Genomic DNA, 15,628 nt, shown 5'->3' on the forward strand with positions numbered 1-15,628 from the left:
TTATGTCTGTTGTTCTGTAAACTGCTGCATGTGTTGATCAGTAGCTATATGAGTAACTATATGGGTTATTGATTGATTGCCCAAGTATTTGCATGGGAGACTGAGTGTGTGTGTGGCTGGATGGGAGGTGTGTGACTCTGTACAGATCAATGTGTACTTGTATCAATGATTGTATAAGAGAGTAAGTATGTGTTAGTATATGGTTGAAAACGTAAGGTGCTCTATGTTTAACTGTATAGAGTAGAAAATGGAAGTGTGATTGATTCTTTACAGGACTGACTAGGTGTGTGAGTAACTCCATGGATGAGTGGCAGAGTGTGAGTGTCTGTATAGGTGTATGAGTGCATATGATTGTGTTGTAAACATGAGTGATTGTATGTATGAATGATTGTATGGGTGAATGAGTGAATGTGTGTGTAGACGTAGGAATCAGTGAGTACGTATGTAGTAACTAGTATTGGTGTGTCAATGGTTTTAAAAATTATACTCTGTTTTTAACACTGGGTGAAACAGAGGTTATATTAAAATGTGAAGAGATGCATTGTATTGTCACATGAATAATATCATCAGTGATGTGGTCATTGATGTCAAATGAGATGTCATCAGTGATGTCATCAGTGATGTCATTTGAGATGTCATCAGTGATGTCATCAGTGATGTCACTGACCATGTCATGAATGATGTAATATGTGACATGATCAGCAGTGGATTGCGGGTGCGCAATATATAGTTAGTGCAACTAACTATATATGGAATTTCAATGGTTTTGTGTGAGTAAAATAAGGTTTTTTAAATGCTAATTCCTAACTATATATGGTCTATAACCTATGGTTTTTTCAGTGAATTTTCAAGGTTTTGTAAATGCTAATTCCTAACTATATATGGTCTATAACCTATGGTTTTTTCAGTGAATTTCAATGGTTTTTTAATAGCAAATATCATAAGCTGTCGAATGTCAAGTACGTGGTAAGTGAAAACATTTTCGTGTTTATGCACACTGATCTGCTTTGAATGGTGCCCCCCCCCCTCATTTCTATTAGGAGTACTCTCTCTTTGCAGATAGTGAAAGGTAGTTAACGCAGGCCTTTGCCCCCGTTGTAATCCGTCGTGCCTGCTTCTCTCTCCATTTGATTGATTGTTATCCAAGTATTTACTGTTTTAGAATTAGTTCTCTTTGGTTCATTCTCTATTTACAAACAAACACAGAGTCGCAATACTCTGTTTAGTCTTTGCAGATAACGAAAAATCGTGTAAAAAAAAGAAAAGGAATCGAGCAAAATCAGTAGGCCACTAATGGGATCTCTTTTTGACCTCGCTAAAATAGAAACATTAGGAACAACCCCTCATGACAAATACAAAACTAGTGAGATGAACTGAACTCCACACAATGATGGCTGCAAAACAGCTCGGCTCCGCCACCCACCCCGCCCAAAATAACGATAAAGAGCGGCTGCCATGATTGGTTGCGGAATGGCCACGACGGAGCTACGAAATGATGCTGCTCTCATGCTAACCCCAGCTTCAGTCTGAAACATCCAGAAACACTGTAGACTACCAATTCGATCAGTTCCGGTAGCGCCCCAATGTAACCCGGTAGAGAAGAACTAGCCCTCCCCTCTTTGACTGATGGTTCTTGTTGCCTGTCCCTTCTGTTGTCATTTAACAGAACTATTTAGCCTGCTGAAAGGGGTTGTGTTCCGACCGCTGGTTGGTGGAGACATTTTGACTATATTCTGGACCTGCGTTGTCGCGTAATGCGTCATATGACGCGCCGCGTTAGCGCATCCGGAAGTCATCCGGGGCGCGCAGCGCGTAACGTAAGCATAACAAGTCATGTGACTTGTTAATAAAACTTTTCATTGGTTCATTTTACTTTTCTTATTGTAATGATGAAAGGCTTGGTCATATGACCTAAAAATTACGCTTTTCATTACTTCCGAACATTATTTTTTCTTAAATATATGTTATAATGTTCCAGACTAATGTACTTTCCCGGAAATTTTACAACTGTCCTGCAAGTAAAATATATTCTTTTTTCGAGAAAAAGAGCGTTTCTTCGTCCCATGATGGAGCCGTTGAGCAAAAGAGGGTCGACCTGCTGTCTTAGTCGCCGATACGCCTGAATATGAGATTCTTATCGATCACTTTATGTTGCAGGAATAGAAAACACAACAGCCCTTGACCATTTATCTTTACTGCGTTCCTTCGTATTATACCTTTTACCCTTCATGTAATTGGTCTGCTTTATTTCACTTGCCTTTTAATGATTCTAAAACAGTGACTATTATTACAAACTTTACCAATGTATATACTACTACCATGTTTTCTTTTAAAAACCTTTATTGTGAAAATTTCATTATACAAATACGAGCCTATAACCACGTGGGCCGGCCACGGAGCAAACTGTAATCGTATGTGATGAGTAGACATTTACACTGTAGAGGAACGTAACGGGCGGGCCATTAGGTTGCAAGAACTAAGGTGTCTAACAGTTACGGAATCGGTGGACGTACATTTTATAATTAAAATACGACAGGGCCAGTTACAATAAAATTATCTAGATATACATTTGCGGGCAAGTACCATGGGTGACGTTAATTCGAACTTTCAACAGTACAGTAATCAATAACACATCAGAACTTAATATCAATAGGGATGTCGAAATATTCAATCAATTCTCGTCCCCGCCCGCCATGTGCTTCAAAACTGCATACGTATCTCGTGATTTCAAGGTTCTGCAACCAGTACACAACAAGGAGTTACGAGTCCCATTTATTCCGGCGCCATTTTGGGCGAGGACGGGCAGGTCCAGGATATAGTCAAAATGTCTCTACCAACCATCGACTATGATGATGTTCATATGCTGTATTTATTAGAGTAACACTCATCTGTCCACATGAAATTAATTTGCCACAATCTAAACATGTCATTTTAATCTTTCCAAAGTTCTTCTAAAAATTTGGGACCGTTTCCCTTGCCTCTGAAGCTCTCAGTGCCACTTCTTTGATGAATGTACTAGCAGGTCAGGGGTTCTCCTCCAAATCTCTCTTTTATGCAGCACTATAATTAATTGGTGCCACCTCTCCATATGACGATGCATGGTATAGTTACCACAACTATATTTTTTTTCGGTTCCTCTGGAGAGTTCATCGTGGCAGATGAAGCGTGTAACGTACCGGGCATTTACCTTTTTTTGCATGTACAGGAAAGGAAAAAAAAATCGAGCGTCCGAGTTCTAAGGTGTCCCAGGGCCATTTTAGTGGAGGACATGATACAGCGATAATGCCCTGGATAAGGACACTTCCTTCGGGCACCCCACGCCGTCTTTCGGCGCAGCATTGTAGGATGGCCACACCAGTGCGGCAACTTGCTAGACACCACCTCGGTGCCATCCGGATCTCGGCGCCCCACTGCAGATGAACTGCCTCCACATGGAGAAGCGGGAGAGGCTCGTTTGCGCCGCCTCCCCCCCCCCCTTCGGGCACCCCACGCCGACTTTCGGCGCAGCATTGTAGGATGGCCACACCAGTGCGGCAACTTGCTGGACACCACCTCGGTGCCAACCGAATCTCAGCGCCTTGTGTTGTCTTCCATTCCGAAAATATTGTTGGCAGCATTTTGAAAGGAAAGACAAACAGCCGTTTGTGGCCCTCACTACACCGTTCTCCTAGTGAGTCTCACATTGTTACATTTAGGAAGAATGTTGAAGAGTAGTATGTTGAAAATCTGAAGCCATTGTTATACAAACTCTCAACCATCCTTGGATGGAAAAATCCTGAAGAATGTACAAACTGAAAACCAGTTTTTCTCTGTATAGCATCAGCAGCAACGCTTGAGTCAGCTTTGTGTGAAGCCGCCATTTTGATTCAATCAATAGCGTCCCCCTGCACACATTCAGGGACCTGGTCGTGTCTTCAGGTCAAACGAATTGTGGGACAAGATGCACAAAGGAAAAGGAAAAAAGTTCCGCCGGACCCCGGGAGGTGGCCGCCTATGTCATGGGCGATCTTAGGCCACACCAGGGCAATAGTGAAGCTGCAGCAGGTGCAAATAAGCTTCAGACAGTGTTACAAGCGCTGCTCAGAACTCTCAACTATGACACCACCTCGGTGCCATCCGGATCTTGGCGCCTTGTGCTGGTTCCGGCCTATTCACACATCGGTCCGCTACTGACGCCACCTCACAGGCCAACGGGGCACCCCACGCCGACTTTCGGCGCAGCATTGTAGGATGGCCACACCAGTGCGGCAAATTGCTGGACACCACCTCGGTGCCATCCAGATCTCGGCGCGTTGTGCTGCCTTCGGCCTATTCGCCACAAGTGCGCACGCAACTCAGCTGCATAGCGAGTGAAACACCAAGGGGCGCCCCACTGCAGCCGAGGAACCTCCATCTTGGGGGCGACGCACAGCATCACATTGCTTTCCAATGCAGTCAGATCCTCAAACAGCCCCCACTGACTGACGCGAACTCACAGGCCAACGGGGCGCCCCACGCCGACTTTCGGCGCAGCATTGTAGGATGGCCACACCAGTGCGGCAAGTTGCTGGACACCACCTCGGTGCCATCCGGATCTTGGCGCGTTGTACTGCCTTTGGCCCCATTCGCACATCAGTCCGCTACTGACGCCATCTCACAGGCTAATGGGGCGCCCCACGCCGACTTTCAGCATTGTAGGATGACCACACCAGTACAGCAACTTGCTAGACATCACCTCGGTGCCATCCGGATCTCGGCGCCCCACTGCAGATGAAGTGCCTCTCAACTATGAAACCACCACTGTGACATCCGGATCTTGGCGTGTTGTGCTGCCTTCGGCCTATTCGCACATCGGTCCGCTACTGACGCCATCTCACAGGCTAATGGGGCGACCCACGCCGAGTTTCAGCATTGTAGGATGACCACACCAGTGCAGCAACTTGCTAGACATCACCTCGGTGCCATCCGAATCTTGGCATCTCAACGCCTAGTGGTATCTTCCATACAGAAAATATTGTTACGCTACCTTTGGCCCCATTCGCACATCAGTCCGCAACTTAGACATCACCTCGGTGCCATCCGGATCTTGGCATCTCAGCGCCTTGTGGTGTCAGTCAGAAAATATTGTTGCGCTGCCTTTGGCCCCATTCGCACATCAGTCCGCTACTGACACCATCTCACAGGCCAACAGGGCGCCCCACGCCGACTTTCAGCATTGTAGGATGGCCACACCAGTGCGGCAACTTACTAGACACCACCTCGGTGCCATCCGGATCTTGGCGCGTTGTGCTGCCTTCGGCCTATTCGCACATCGGTCCGCTACTGACGCAAACTCACAGGCCAACGGGGCGCCCCACGCCGACTTTCAACATTGTAGGATGGCCACACCAGTGCTGCAACTTACTGGACACCACCTCGGTGCCATCCGGATCTTGGCGCGCTGTGTTGCCTTCGGCCTATTCGCACATCGGTCCGCTACTGACGCCGCCTCACGTGCCAACGTATTTTCTCCGCATTTTATACCCTATGCCGCATAACAGGTCATGTGACTTGTTTATAAAACTTTTCATTGGTTCATTTTACTTTTGGTTTCCTAATGATGGAAGGCTTGATCATATGACCTAAAAACAACACTTTTCATTGGATGAAAACTTTTTTTTTTTCCAAACGATGAAAGCCCCACCTTGTTTCTGGATGTTTCAGACTGAAGCTGGCGTCAGCATGAGAGCACCACCATCTCGTAGCTCCGTCGTAGTCATTCCGCGAGCAATCATGGCAGCCGCTCCCCACCAGAAGCCTGCAGGAGTCGGGGCCCCCAAAACTTTTGATGAATTCTCAAGGCGGAGGGGACGCTTTCGAGAATGGGGTCCAAGACCTAGCAGACAAGCGTCCGATTTCCAAGGTGTCCCAGGGCCATTTCAGTGGACCAGGCCCAAAAAGGAAAGAGCCTGCCGCCATTTTGAGAGTCCTGTGACAGCCGCCTATCGCTGCACCGCAAGAGTGGGCGCAACTCAGCTGAATTGCGGCTTTTGACACAGTGGACCAAAAACGGACGGAATGGCAACTGAAACGGTAAAGGGGCGCCCCACTACAACAGATGACACTCCACCTGGAGAGGCCCGTTCACGCCGCCTCCCCCGGGGCGCCCCACGCCGTTATTCGGAGCAGCATTGTAGGATACCAAAACCAGTGCGGCAACTTACTGGACATCACCTTGGTGCCATCGTTCTGCTGCCTTGGAACTATTCGCACAACAGTTTGCTACTGAAGACCCACCCCCCGCGACGCCCCACGCCGTTATTTGCTGGGTGGCAACTTACTAGACATCACTTTCGTGTCATCTAGATTTCAGCGCGTTCTGCTGCCTTGGAACTATTCGCACAACAGTTTGCTACTGATGACCCGCCCCACGCCGGAAATCTGGACGTTGTGCTGCGTTGGGACTATTCGCACAGCCGACCGCTACTTCGTTGTTTTTCCCTAAAAATGTTTATATGTTATTACTATTTTTGTTTTCTTGTATATATTTATAAATTATTAAAGTTTTATAATCTTACTACTTTGTCGGAGTGCTATATATTTTTAATGTGACACATAATTGTAAAAACTTTGATGTACAAAGAGTCATCCCTGGAATCTTCCGCTTCACGCTCGGTCCCCTCCCCAATCACAATACAGGATGGTTTTCAGATAATAGCAACGCTTCTGCTGTGACGGATCTCATCGAGTGTGGGCCTTGATCTACTATAACTCCTTTGAAGAGGGGTGAATCTTTACAGCTGTGGCCATAAACTACATCTGCAGGGCTAGCTGATACCCTAGGACCAGCCTGGACAATCGGACACAGAGGAAAAGGAGTGTCAGAGGGTGCAGTAGTGAATAGGGCGAAAGGGAGGTGTCGGGCGGGCACAGGGTGTGATTCTCAGGAAAGAGCAGCGCAGATGGGGGGAGGTTTATTACCCATGCATAAGACAGAGAGCGGGGGTGACCACTGCCTGGGGGAGATGCTTGCGAGGGTGGGGAGCCATGCTAAGGATCGACAGCGTGCACAGAGTGGGTCTGGTCAAGGCATCTAAAATGGCTGCCGTGCACGACAAAAGTGTGGCATTTGAAAAAAGACAAGATGGCGCAGACAATGTTTTTCAACACTTCCTGATTTCCTTCGAATCGAACGTTAACAGACGTTGGGGCATATTACCAAAGTTAAGCGATATTTATCCCTAACGATGCATTGCAAAGATTTTTTTACCGTCAGAAATTATCGCAGATAAACCTTGCTATTATCAAAGTTTATCGCAAATACGATAAAAACCGACCGCAATGCATTAATATCGCTGAAAACTCAGCGATATTCATGCATTACCGAGCTAATCCTCTTAGCCATGTTATCCACCTCCCATAGGATAACATGGCTAAGAACTGCTCAGGGCAGCTGTTACTTTTTGGAGATATTCGCGCTTATCTCGAATATTTCCAAAAGTTGATAATAGGAGATAGCGATGTTAGCGACTGTTTCCAGTCGCTAACATCTTGGCATGCCCACTTTGCATGTCATTAGTGATAAATATCACTCACATGCAAAGTGGGGCCCAAGATGGTCGCTATCTCCTACTAGCCGTCGCTAACTGGTGTTAGCAACAGCTAGGTAATACAGATATAATTTTATCTCCGCGAAGCGGAGCGCTGTTACAGATATATATCTTGTTTTTGAACGTTAATTTCTCAAAATGCACTGAAGCACATATATTGAGACCTAGCAAAGGCACATCGGGCTACCAGTCCCTAATATTTTACCAAGTTTCGTGCAAATCCATTCAGCCGTTCGATTATTATTATTATTTATTTTTTTTGCCCCGCGGGGCCCTTTTAAAACCTCCACATCAAACCTAGGGGATCAGCGAGGATCTACTATGCCCCCTTATGGTCATTTGCCCCTTCGCTTTGGCCTCCTCTTGTCTCTCGATCCTACCGAGAGACAAGATGGCGGCCGCTACGGACTGTTTGGAATGTTTACAGACACCGGAGAGCCAATCAGCTTCGCTTCGCAAAGCTCCGTAACGCGAAAAGTACGCGAAGCGGTGCGCTGTTACAGATATATATCTTTTTTTGAACGTTAATTTCTCAAAATCCACTGAAGCACATATATTGAGACCTAGCAAAGGCACATCGGGCTACCAGTCCCTACAATTTTGCCAAGTTTCGTGCAAATCCATTCAGCCGTAAGATTATTATTATAATTTTTTTTTTTTGCCCCGCGGGGCCCTTTTAAAACCTCCACATCAAACCTAGGGGGTCAGCGAGGATCTACTATTCCCCCTTATGGTCATTTGCCCCTTCGCTTTGGCCTCCTCTTGTCTCTCGATCCTACCGAGAGACAAGATGGCGGCCACTACGGACTGTTTGGAATGTTGACAGACGCCGGAGAACCAATCAGCTTCGCTTCACAAAGCTCCGTTGCGCGAAAAGTACGCGTCCTAGGCCGCTGCCCGGTCCGCGCTTACAGATATATATCTTTTTTTAAACGTTAATTTCTCAAAATCCACTGGAGCACATATATTGAGACCTACAAAAGGCACATCGGGCTACCAGTCCCTACAATTTTGCCAAGTTTCGTGCAAATCCATTCAGCCGTTCGGGCTAAAAGTGAGGCCAACCGCCCTATGGAAATTAACATGGGAAAAACGCGTTTTGGGACCCCCCTTTTTTCTCGGCCCCCCCTTGACGAACCCCCCCCAAATTTTCAAAGGCTGCTCAGAAACAAAATGTGCCATTTTCCTGAAAATTTCAGCCAATTCCGTCCACAAACGGCAAAGTTATTAGACATAGAATTTTCAAAAATCCCATAGAGAAAAAATCCTAACTATATATACCTACTGGCGACCGCCAGTAGGTAATATATATATATATATATATTTTTTAGCACAATTTTAAGCAATTGTCTTGTCAGACTGTTTACTTTATATTTACCTCAAACCAAGATGACTAATGCAACTAAGGACCTTTCACAAACGGAAAATTACATTTTTTACCCTTTCTATGCATCTCATGTTCCAGCGAAATCATCCTTGTTTAAAAAAGAAACAACGAAAACTTGATATGTAATTTCTATGCTTGCTTGGTATTTTTATTACATGTTCTTTCATGATTCTTTGAATCAAAATAAAGACATTGATTGATTGTAATGGTATGAAATCTTTTGTTCTTGTGGTTGTTCCGTTTAGCATTGTTTATTTTTTGGTTTCTTTCTTGGCTTTTTTGGAGACTTTTAAGTGGTGAAGCAGGAAAAACAACGCAGCTATCTAATGCTAATCTCCCCCTGTGTGAGGTTCAGACATGGTGTACAATTGTTATCTGCAGTCAACAGTGAAACGAAATGCTGATTGTTATTGAAAACGTGTATTTCCAGGGAACATTTTGCAGGAAGCGCCCTTTTCCTCCATCTCTTGCACTATATCTCACTCTCTCCCCAAAACAACTTCCCTGTCTGGCTTGTGCTGTATCCTCTCAAGAAGCTACCCTTCTTGCATTATTCTGTTAATTTCCTAAAAAGAAAAAAAAAACCTTGCTTTGCCACTCAATCAAAAATGAAGCGCAAGCCATTGTCCAAATTCTTGGTCGAAAAAGATTTGCTATGAATGTTATTTGCACTAATTCAACTCATGAAATGTATCATATACTATTGTGTCATAGCCAAACTTTTAGGTAGCATTTTAGCTAGCCGGATGACCTTGGCATGTTGTGTTAAGCAAACTTTTATAGCACACTGAGACCTAAAAAGTGTCCTGATGCTATGTAGCGCTGAAGGATGAACTGAGAGGAAGAGAAAGACTGACCTACTGGCAGTAGCGGCTCCTGGAGGGAGTGCTGCCGGGCGGTGACGCAGGGCGGGGGAGAGGCAGGTTGGGGGGTTGTAAACTCCAGATTATGGACGAACGGAGGAAAGTATACAAATAAATAAATAAAACAAATTTTGTTCCGCGTACTGCATCGCCAGATGCGATGCAGCACGCGCAATGAAATTCGTTTTGTATTGATGCCTGAACAACCACAGTAATGCAATTCAAATTCCCTCAGGACGTTAGGGGAGGGCACAAAGAGAGTTAGGGTGTCAGACGGAGGCCAAAAACAAAGTCCAGTTCAAGTCCAATTGCCAGTGGTAAGCTGGTCTCTTTAGGAAAAAGACGTCTTGAAGCTTGTTATGTCCCTGGAGCCACCCAGGAGGTCAGCCAGTTCCTTCCTCGTAGATTTCCTTTTGCATCAGTGTTCATTTGAACAAATCCCTCACACTTTATCATCTCCCCACACAGCTGGGATTCTTGAATACATATAACCTCATTCTCTTCCAAGATCCTATCTGTATGTCCCAGGAATATGAACTAAGATAGTATGCCCTGAGGTAATTAATTGGCACACTGAGATAATCTTTGAAGTTTTACATTGTTTAAAAGGGGGACGTAGAAAGATCAGAAAGCTCAATTGTAGGGAGTTAGAAAGTGCATGTTAATCAAAAGAGGTGTTTTGATCCACAATGTGAAAAACTAAAGAACCAGCTAAGGAATCTCCAGAGGGTGGTGAGGAGAGAACAGGATATGCACATGGAGGGAAAAGTATGGCAGGAATACATAAACTTAAAGGAGAAAAATATGTTTTATTTTGTAAATCAAGCTGGGAGGGACATTTTAGAAGCAATCTCTACTAAAGAGACAAGGACATTTTGAAAATGGGTGCACTCTGGTATTGAAAACAAACAGGATTGATGCCAGAAAGCTGGAAGTGTGCAATCATTACACCTATATCACTAGCTGTGCACCTTTTCCCACTTGCCTATTTACTCCCTTGCTAATGCCTTTATTGCATTGCTACCTTGTTGTAAACGTGTACCTCAATAAAGCTTTACAACACAAAAAAGAGAAAGGTCGCTCACCAATGGAGCATTATTTCAGCTAATGGTTTATTGCTGGGAAGGCAATGGAATGAAAGGAAAACCTATATTGATGCTTTGAACACTTCTGTTGGCTTTTGATCTTGAGAACTGAGAGATACTTTGTGATAACATAGACAAGCCTGGAATCCCAAGGGGTCTACTTGGCATCCTTGAGGAACTCCACAAGGGAAATTGGGCAAGAGTGGAATTGGATAATGGCGGCACAGTATCAGAGAAGATTTTGATAAGAAATGGTTTGTGACAGGGATGTGTGTTGGCCCAAGACTATTGGCACTTCATCTAATGGACTTACTTAAAGCCCTCTCACAGGCCACCTCTTTTTCCCTGTGAGATGGGAGGCCACCATGTGGTTTTTCTATAATATAATATTTTAGCAATTAGGGATATGACACCAATTAGCCTCCTGAGAAAATTAGATGCCTTCCTTAGTTATTGCGGGGATACAAAACTCTTGATTAACACGAGGCACAAGAAGAAAGAAAAATACGGATTTCCTTCAGAAAGAAAGTAAAGGAGAGATTAAATGATATTTGGGAACAAGAAAAATTGACGAGATAAATATTTACCGATATTTGGGTCATCTAATGTAAGATGGAAAACTCACTGTGAATAGTTGAGATGAATGCCCAGCCAACAGTAATGGAGTTATGCACATTCAGGAAAGAGTATGGGGGCAATCTTGGACCAATTGTTACAGTATTTAAAGCAATGTTCCAGACAAAATGGTTTTGCAGTACTGAAGTCTTTTTTTCTGAGTGAGATGCGGCATTGGGAAAGCATTGAATGTCAATGTTAGAAAAGTGTGCTGTATGTTCCCAAATCAACTATCCTCCAGGCAAGAAGGCTGGAGATGGTTTGACATATTAGTTCTGCCTCTCAGATAGGGCTACACTGAGATTCTGGATTAGATTATTAGGATCTGGTGACGATAGAATCATTTTGTAGATATGAGATTTTAATAAGCAAGGTAAGAAATTGTTTATTAACAATAAATATAATCATTACTCCCAGCACTCTCCCATTATTTTAGTTCCAGTAAAATTCCGAAAAGTAAAATGCATGTAAAATTAGGAGAACATTCCGGAAAAAGTGATTTTAGATATACTCTTACCTAGAAGTCACACCCTGTTGCTTCTACGTTTTCCTCTTACAGGGGGCCTTGAACATTTAATAGCCACATAGTTATTTTACACAATGTTCTTGGTGTCCATAATTCTAAACCTGCCGATTGTAATCTGCTCACTGTTTGCACTATACGGTTTTCATTTGTCAGCCAAAAGGCTGGCATATAATTACTCTTCAATTGTTTATATGCAGATTATATAATTTATTATCAAATGCTGTTGTTCACTAAATGTTAAATTATATTTGTGCAACTTATTGAAATAATCATCGACCTCTTGCTGTTGTAGGTAAATGAAGATGTTGGCCCAGGTATAGACTGGACTAATGAGAATGATAGACTTTTGGTTTGCCAGATGTGCATTAAGTTGGCAGACATTAACGGACCAGCTAAATGTAAAGACCTGCATTTACAGTGGACTGACGGCATCGTGAATGAATTTTATGAACAGGTAAGGGCTCTGCTTACAGAAGGAACACAGAGCAGACAGCATATGATATGATTACATTCACATTACATTGCAGGCAGACATGCATTTTATCACCAATATCTTAAGAGCACCTTTAGTGGCACTGGAGAGTTTTTTTGTCAGATCAAACAATTATTGTGATAACCAGAGTCTTTGAGTTAGGCATTTCTGCCGCTGGTAACATATTTTATGTAACCAATTGCAACATTTACCCATTTCTTAATGTTTGTTTGTGGCTAGTCTAATTGATGACCTCCATATCTCACATCAGAAGTGCATCCCCAGGTAGCCAGGTCAGCCCCTCAACGTACAAGAAGTAGCTCCTTGTGTCTGTACATGGCAGTCTGTGGTAAATAGTCATGGTGGTATGGAAATGTTTTTCTTTAATTTAATCAGTTCAACCCGTAATATACTATAGGGTCTCCAGTTCCACACTGAAATCATCTTCTCTGCAATGGATCTTTGCCACAGTTTTCGAATGGAGCACCAATTGAAAAGATCTCAATAAACATCATCAATTTAGTCATTTAGTTCAATCATTGATAAGAGTTTTGGAATATTTAAAAACCTTTATTTATCTAAAAGAGTTTAGTATAATGTTTTGGTCTCTTATTAGATCATATAAATCCATTTACAGAAATACCAAGAAAATCATGATTAGAGTCGTTATATACACTGTGTCCCATAAGGAACTTCAATCCCTAAGCCCCTATTCTACTCTAGCAGACCCTAACCTACTAGTACCCATAAAGAGTCCTTATGAAAAAGAGCAAGATTTAAAGGAGCATTAAAATAGAATGAGATTGAAGTTGAACTCCTCAGGTAGAGTACTTTCAAAAACTCGTCCGAGTCTCTTCTCTCAAGCAGCATCAGCAAACAGTCGAAGTAAAAACTTTTCAAAATTAAGATAAGAAAATAGTCACAACAGTAGCCATACCCAATAAAGAAAATAGATACCCACAAAGTAGTAGGCGACAAGAGTCACTGTCAGCAGGATTGCACAACGAATCGGAGAAAAATTGTTAATCAGCATAATACTAGAGTCATCCATCGCTCACAATAAACCACCAGATCAGTGCCATATCCTCGACCTGCTTCAACACCCTCTGCTTACTTAGAAAGACTTTCAGATGGATTCCACCCGAATCCAGAAAAAACATCACGCACGCGCTCATCAGTATCAGACTAGACACAGCAACCCTCTCTATGCCGGAATCAATAAGAATCTTCTTTGTAAACTTCAAACTGTCCAGAACGCCACAGCCAGACTGATCCTCGACATTCCCCGCCACGCCACATCACCCAACACCTCCGCAACCTCCACTGGCTCCCAGTCGAAAGGAGAATAACCTTCAAACTCTTCACCCACACATACAAGGCCCTGCACAACACCGGACCAACATACCTGAACAGCCGCCTCGCCTTCCACGCACCCAAAAGACACCTCCGATCAGCCGACCTCACACTGACCACCATGCCTAGCATCCACAGGAGCAGAACAGGAGGAAAGGCTTTCTCCTTCCTTGCAGCCAAGGCCTGGAACAACCTCCCCCTCCACCTCTGACACGCACCCACACTGTCCCAGATCAGGAAGGACCTCAAGACCTGGCTCTTCCGGTGGTCCCCCAGCGCATTAAGGACCTCACAACAAGGCTCTTCAGACCCCTACACTCCACCCGCTCTTCCCCCAGCGCATTGAGACCGTCACATGTGATTAGTTGCTTTCCATTAACCCTGATTGATTGATTGAAGGGAAATAAGAATGCTCACAGAAGAATAGCCTGGACCATTCTGGGCAGCACTGACTCCATTTCTAACTTGGCACACTTATATTTTAAATACAAAAACACATGTAACAATTGATGCTGGTTTTAGGTCATCTTAAGCCAATGAAGAAGGTTCATCCGATGGTATGTCTCATCTTCCTTCATTCCCACGGTAAACGTCTGAAGTCTGCAAGGTGCTATTTATAAGTGTCAACTTATTTGCTAAACAATCATGTGCTTTAGCTTCACTCTGAGTTCCTATGAGAACTCTGCTGTCCAAACTATTAGATATTCAGTATTCCCTTGCATAATAATGAACTACTCTAGCGCAGTAGCCTTCTAGTTGTAACCTAAGAGATTAAGTCATGAGATTCGCATTTTCATGTAAGCATTATTGTTTAAGTCAGTAGTCAGTGTAGAGCATTGTGAAAATGTGGCAGCTAGAAACTATCTAACACGATGCGAACATGTGACTTAGGAAAAGAAGAAATACATTTTAAAGTCAACACATTCTACAGAAATGACATGTTTAACCAATTCAGATTTCAAGTATTCAAGTATTAAAGAAGAAAATTACCTGAAAGATAGAAAGATGAATGAGGCCAAATGGATACAGTAAGTCTGTGTCTGGGAGTTTTTTCTCATTCCAGGGAGTTTAACTTGTGAGCCCTTTTTACAGTCCCGTCTTGGTATCTCCTGCAAATTCAACAGGACCCTCAGAATGGGGACCTCATTGCGGGTTTGTTCTCCTTGTTCTCAGAGGCTTAATGGCTTTTTCACCCTCATTTTAACAAGATCATGCAAAACACTGTTGAAATTGTATTGAACTATTCATCAGTGTATTACCCAGCTAATTCCTCTCGTGCCAGAACATTATGTTCAACACTTTTGTGAATAAAAAGTATGTAGAGTTTAGACAGTAATGCTGCCTGTGCGTTCTGGGGAGTCTCAGAAGAGCTATAGCGAGAATGTAGTATTTTTTTGTAAAGTATAAAAACATTGAATATGTTTCCCTGTTTGCAACACTGCCGTCCTTAACTAAAGTGAAACAAGCAGAGATGCGCACTCCATAAAAAATTCCAGAGGTTTTGAATGGCAGAAGAAATTTGTTACACATTGATAACAGACAATTGTGGAGATTGCCATAAAAAGCTATGTTTTTATTTAAGGGCATTATCTTTTTTTCACACTTTTGTCAAGCCTTGCTTTGTACTGCATTCAGATTGGAATTTATGTGTGTCCATGAAAAGATTTAAGTCAGGCAGTGATCATATTACGACTTTCCAAAATTTCTTGCCTGCTTTTCAGTTTCTGTGGCCGATAAGCCCCTACATTGTCAGGAGATG

General features: G+C 43.5%; 1 protein-coding gene across 3 annotated transcripts in view; it reads left to right on the top strand.

Moving 5' to 3' along the window:
• Nucleotides 1-15,628, top strand: part of PDE3A (phosphodiesterase 3A) — a 1,456,379-nt gene that overhangs the window by 1,357,493 nt on the left and 83,258 nt on the right. For all 3 annotated transcript variants that reach the window (XM_078674052.1, XM_078674054.1, XM_078674053.1), the window contains one exon: nucleotides 12,337-12,498. In XM_078674052.1, coding sequence (XP_078530178.1) covers nucleotides 12,337-12,498 — 162 coding nt within the window. The remainder of the gene's footprint in view (nucleotides 1-12,336; nucleotides 12,499-15,628) is intronic.

Source organism: Lissotriton helveticus, chromosome 1_1 (genome assembly GCF_964261635.1).
Source record: "Lissotriton helveticus chromosome 1_1, aLisHel1.1, whole genome shotgun sequence".
Lineage (NCBI taxonomy): Eukaryota > Metazoa > Chordata > Amphibia > Caudata > Salamandridae > Lissotriton > Lissotriton helveticus.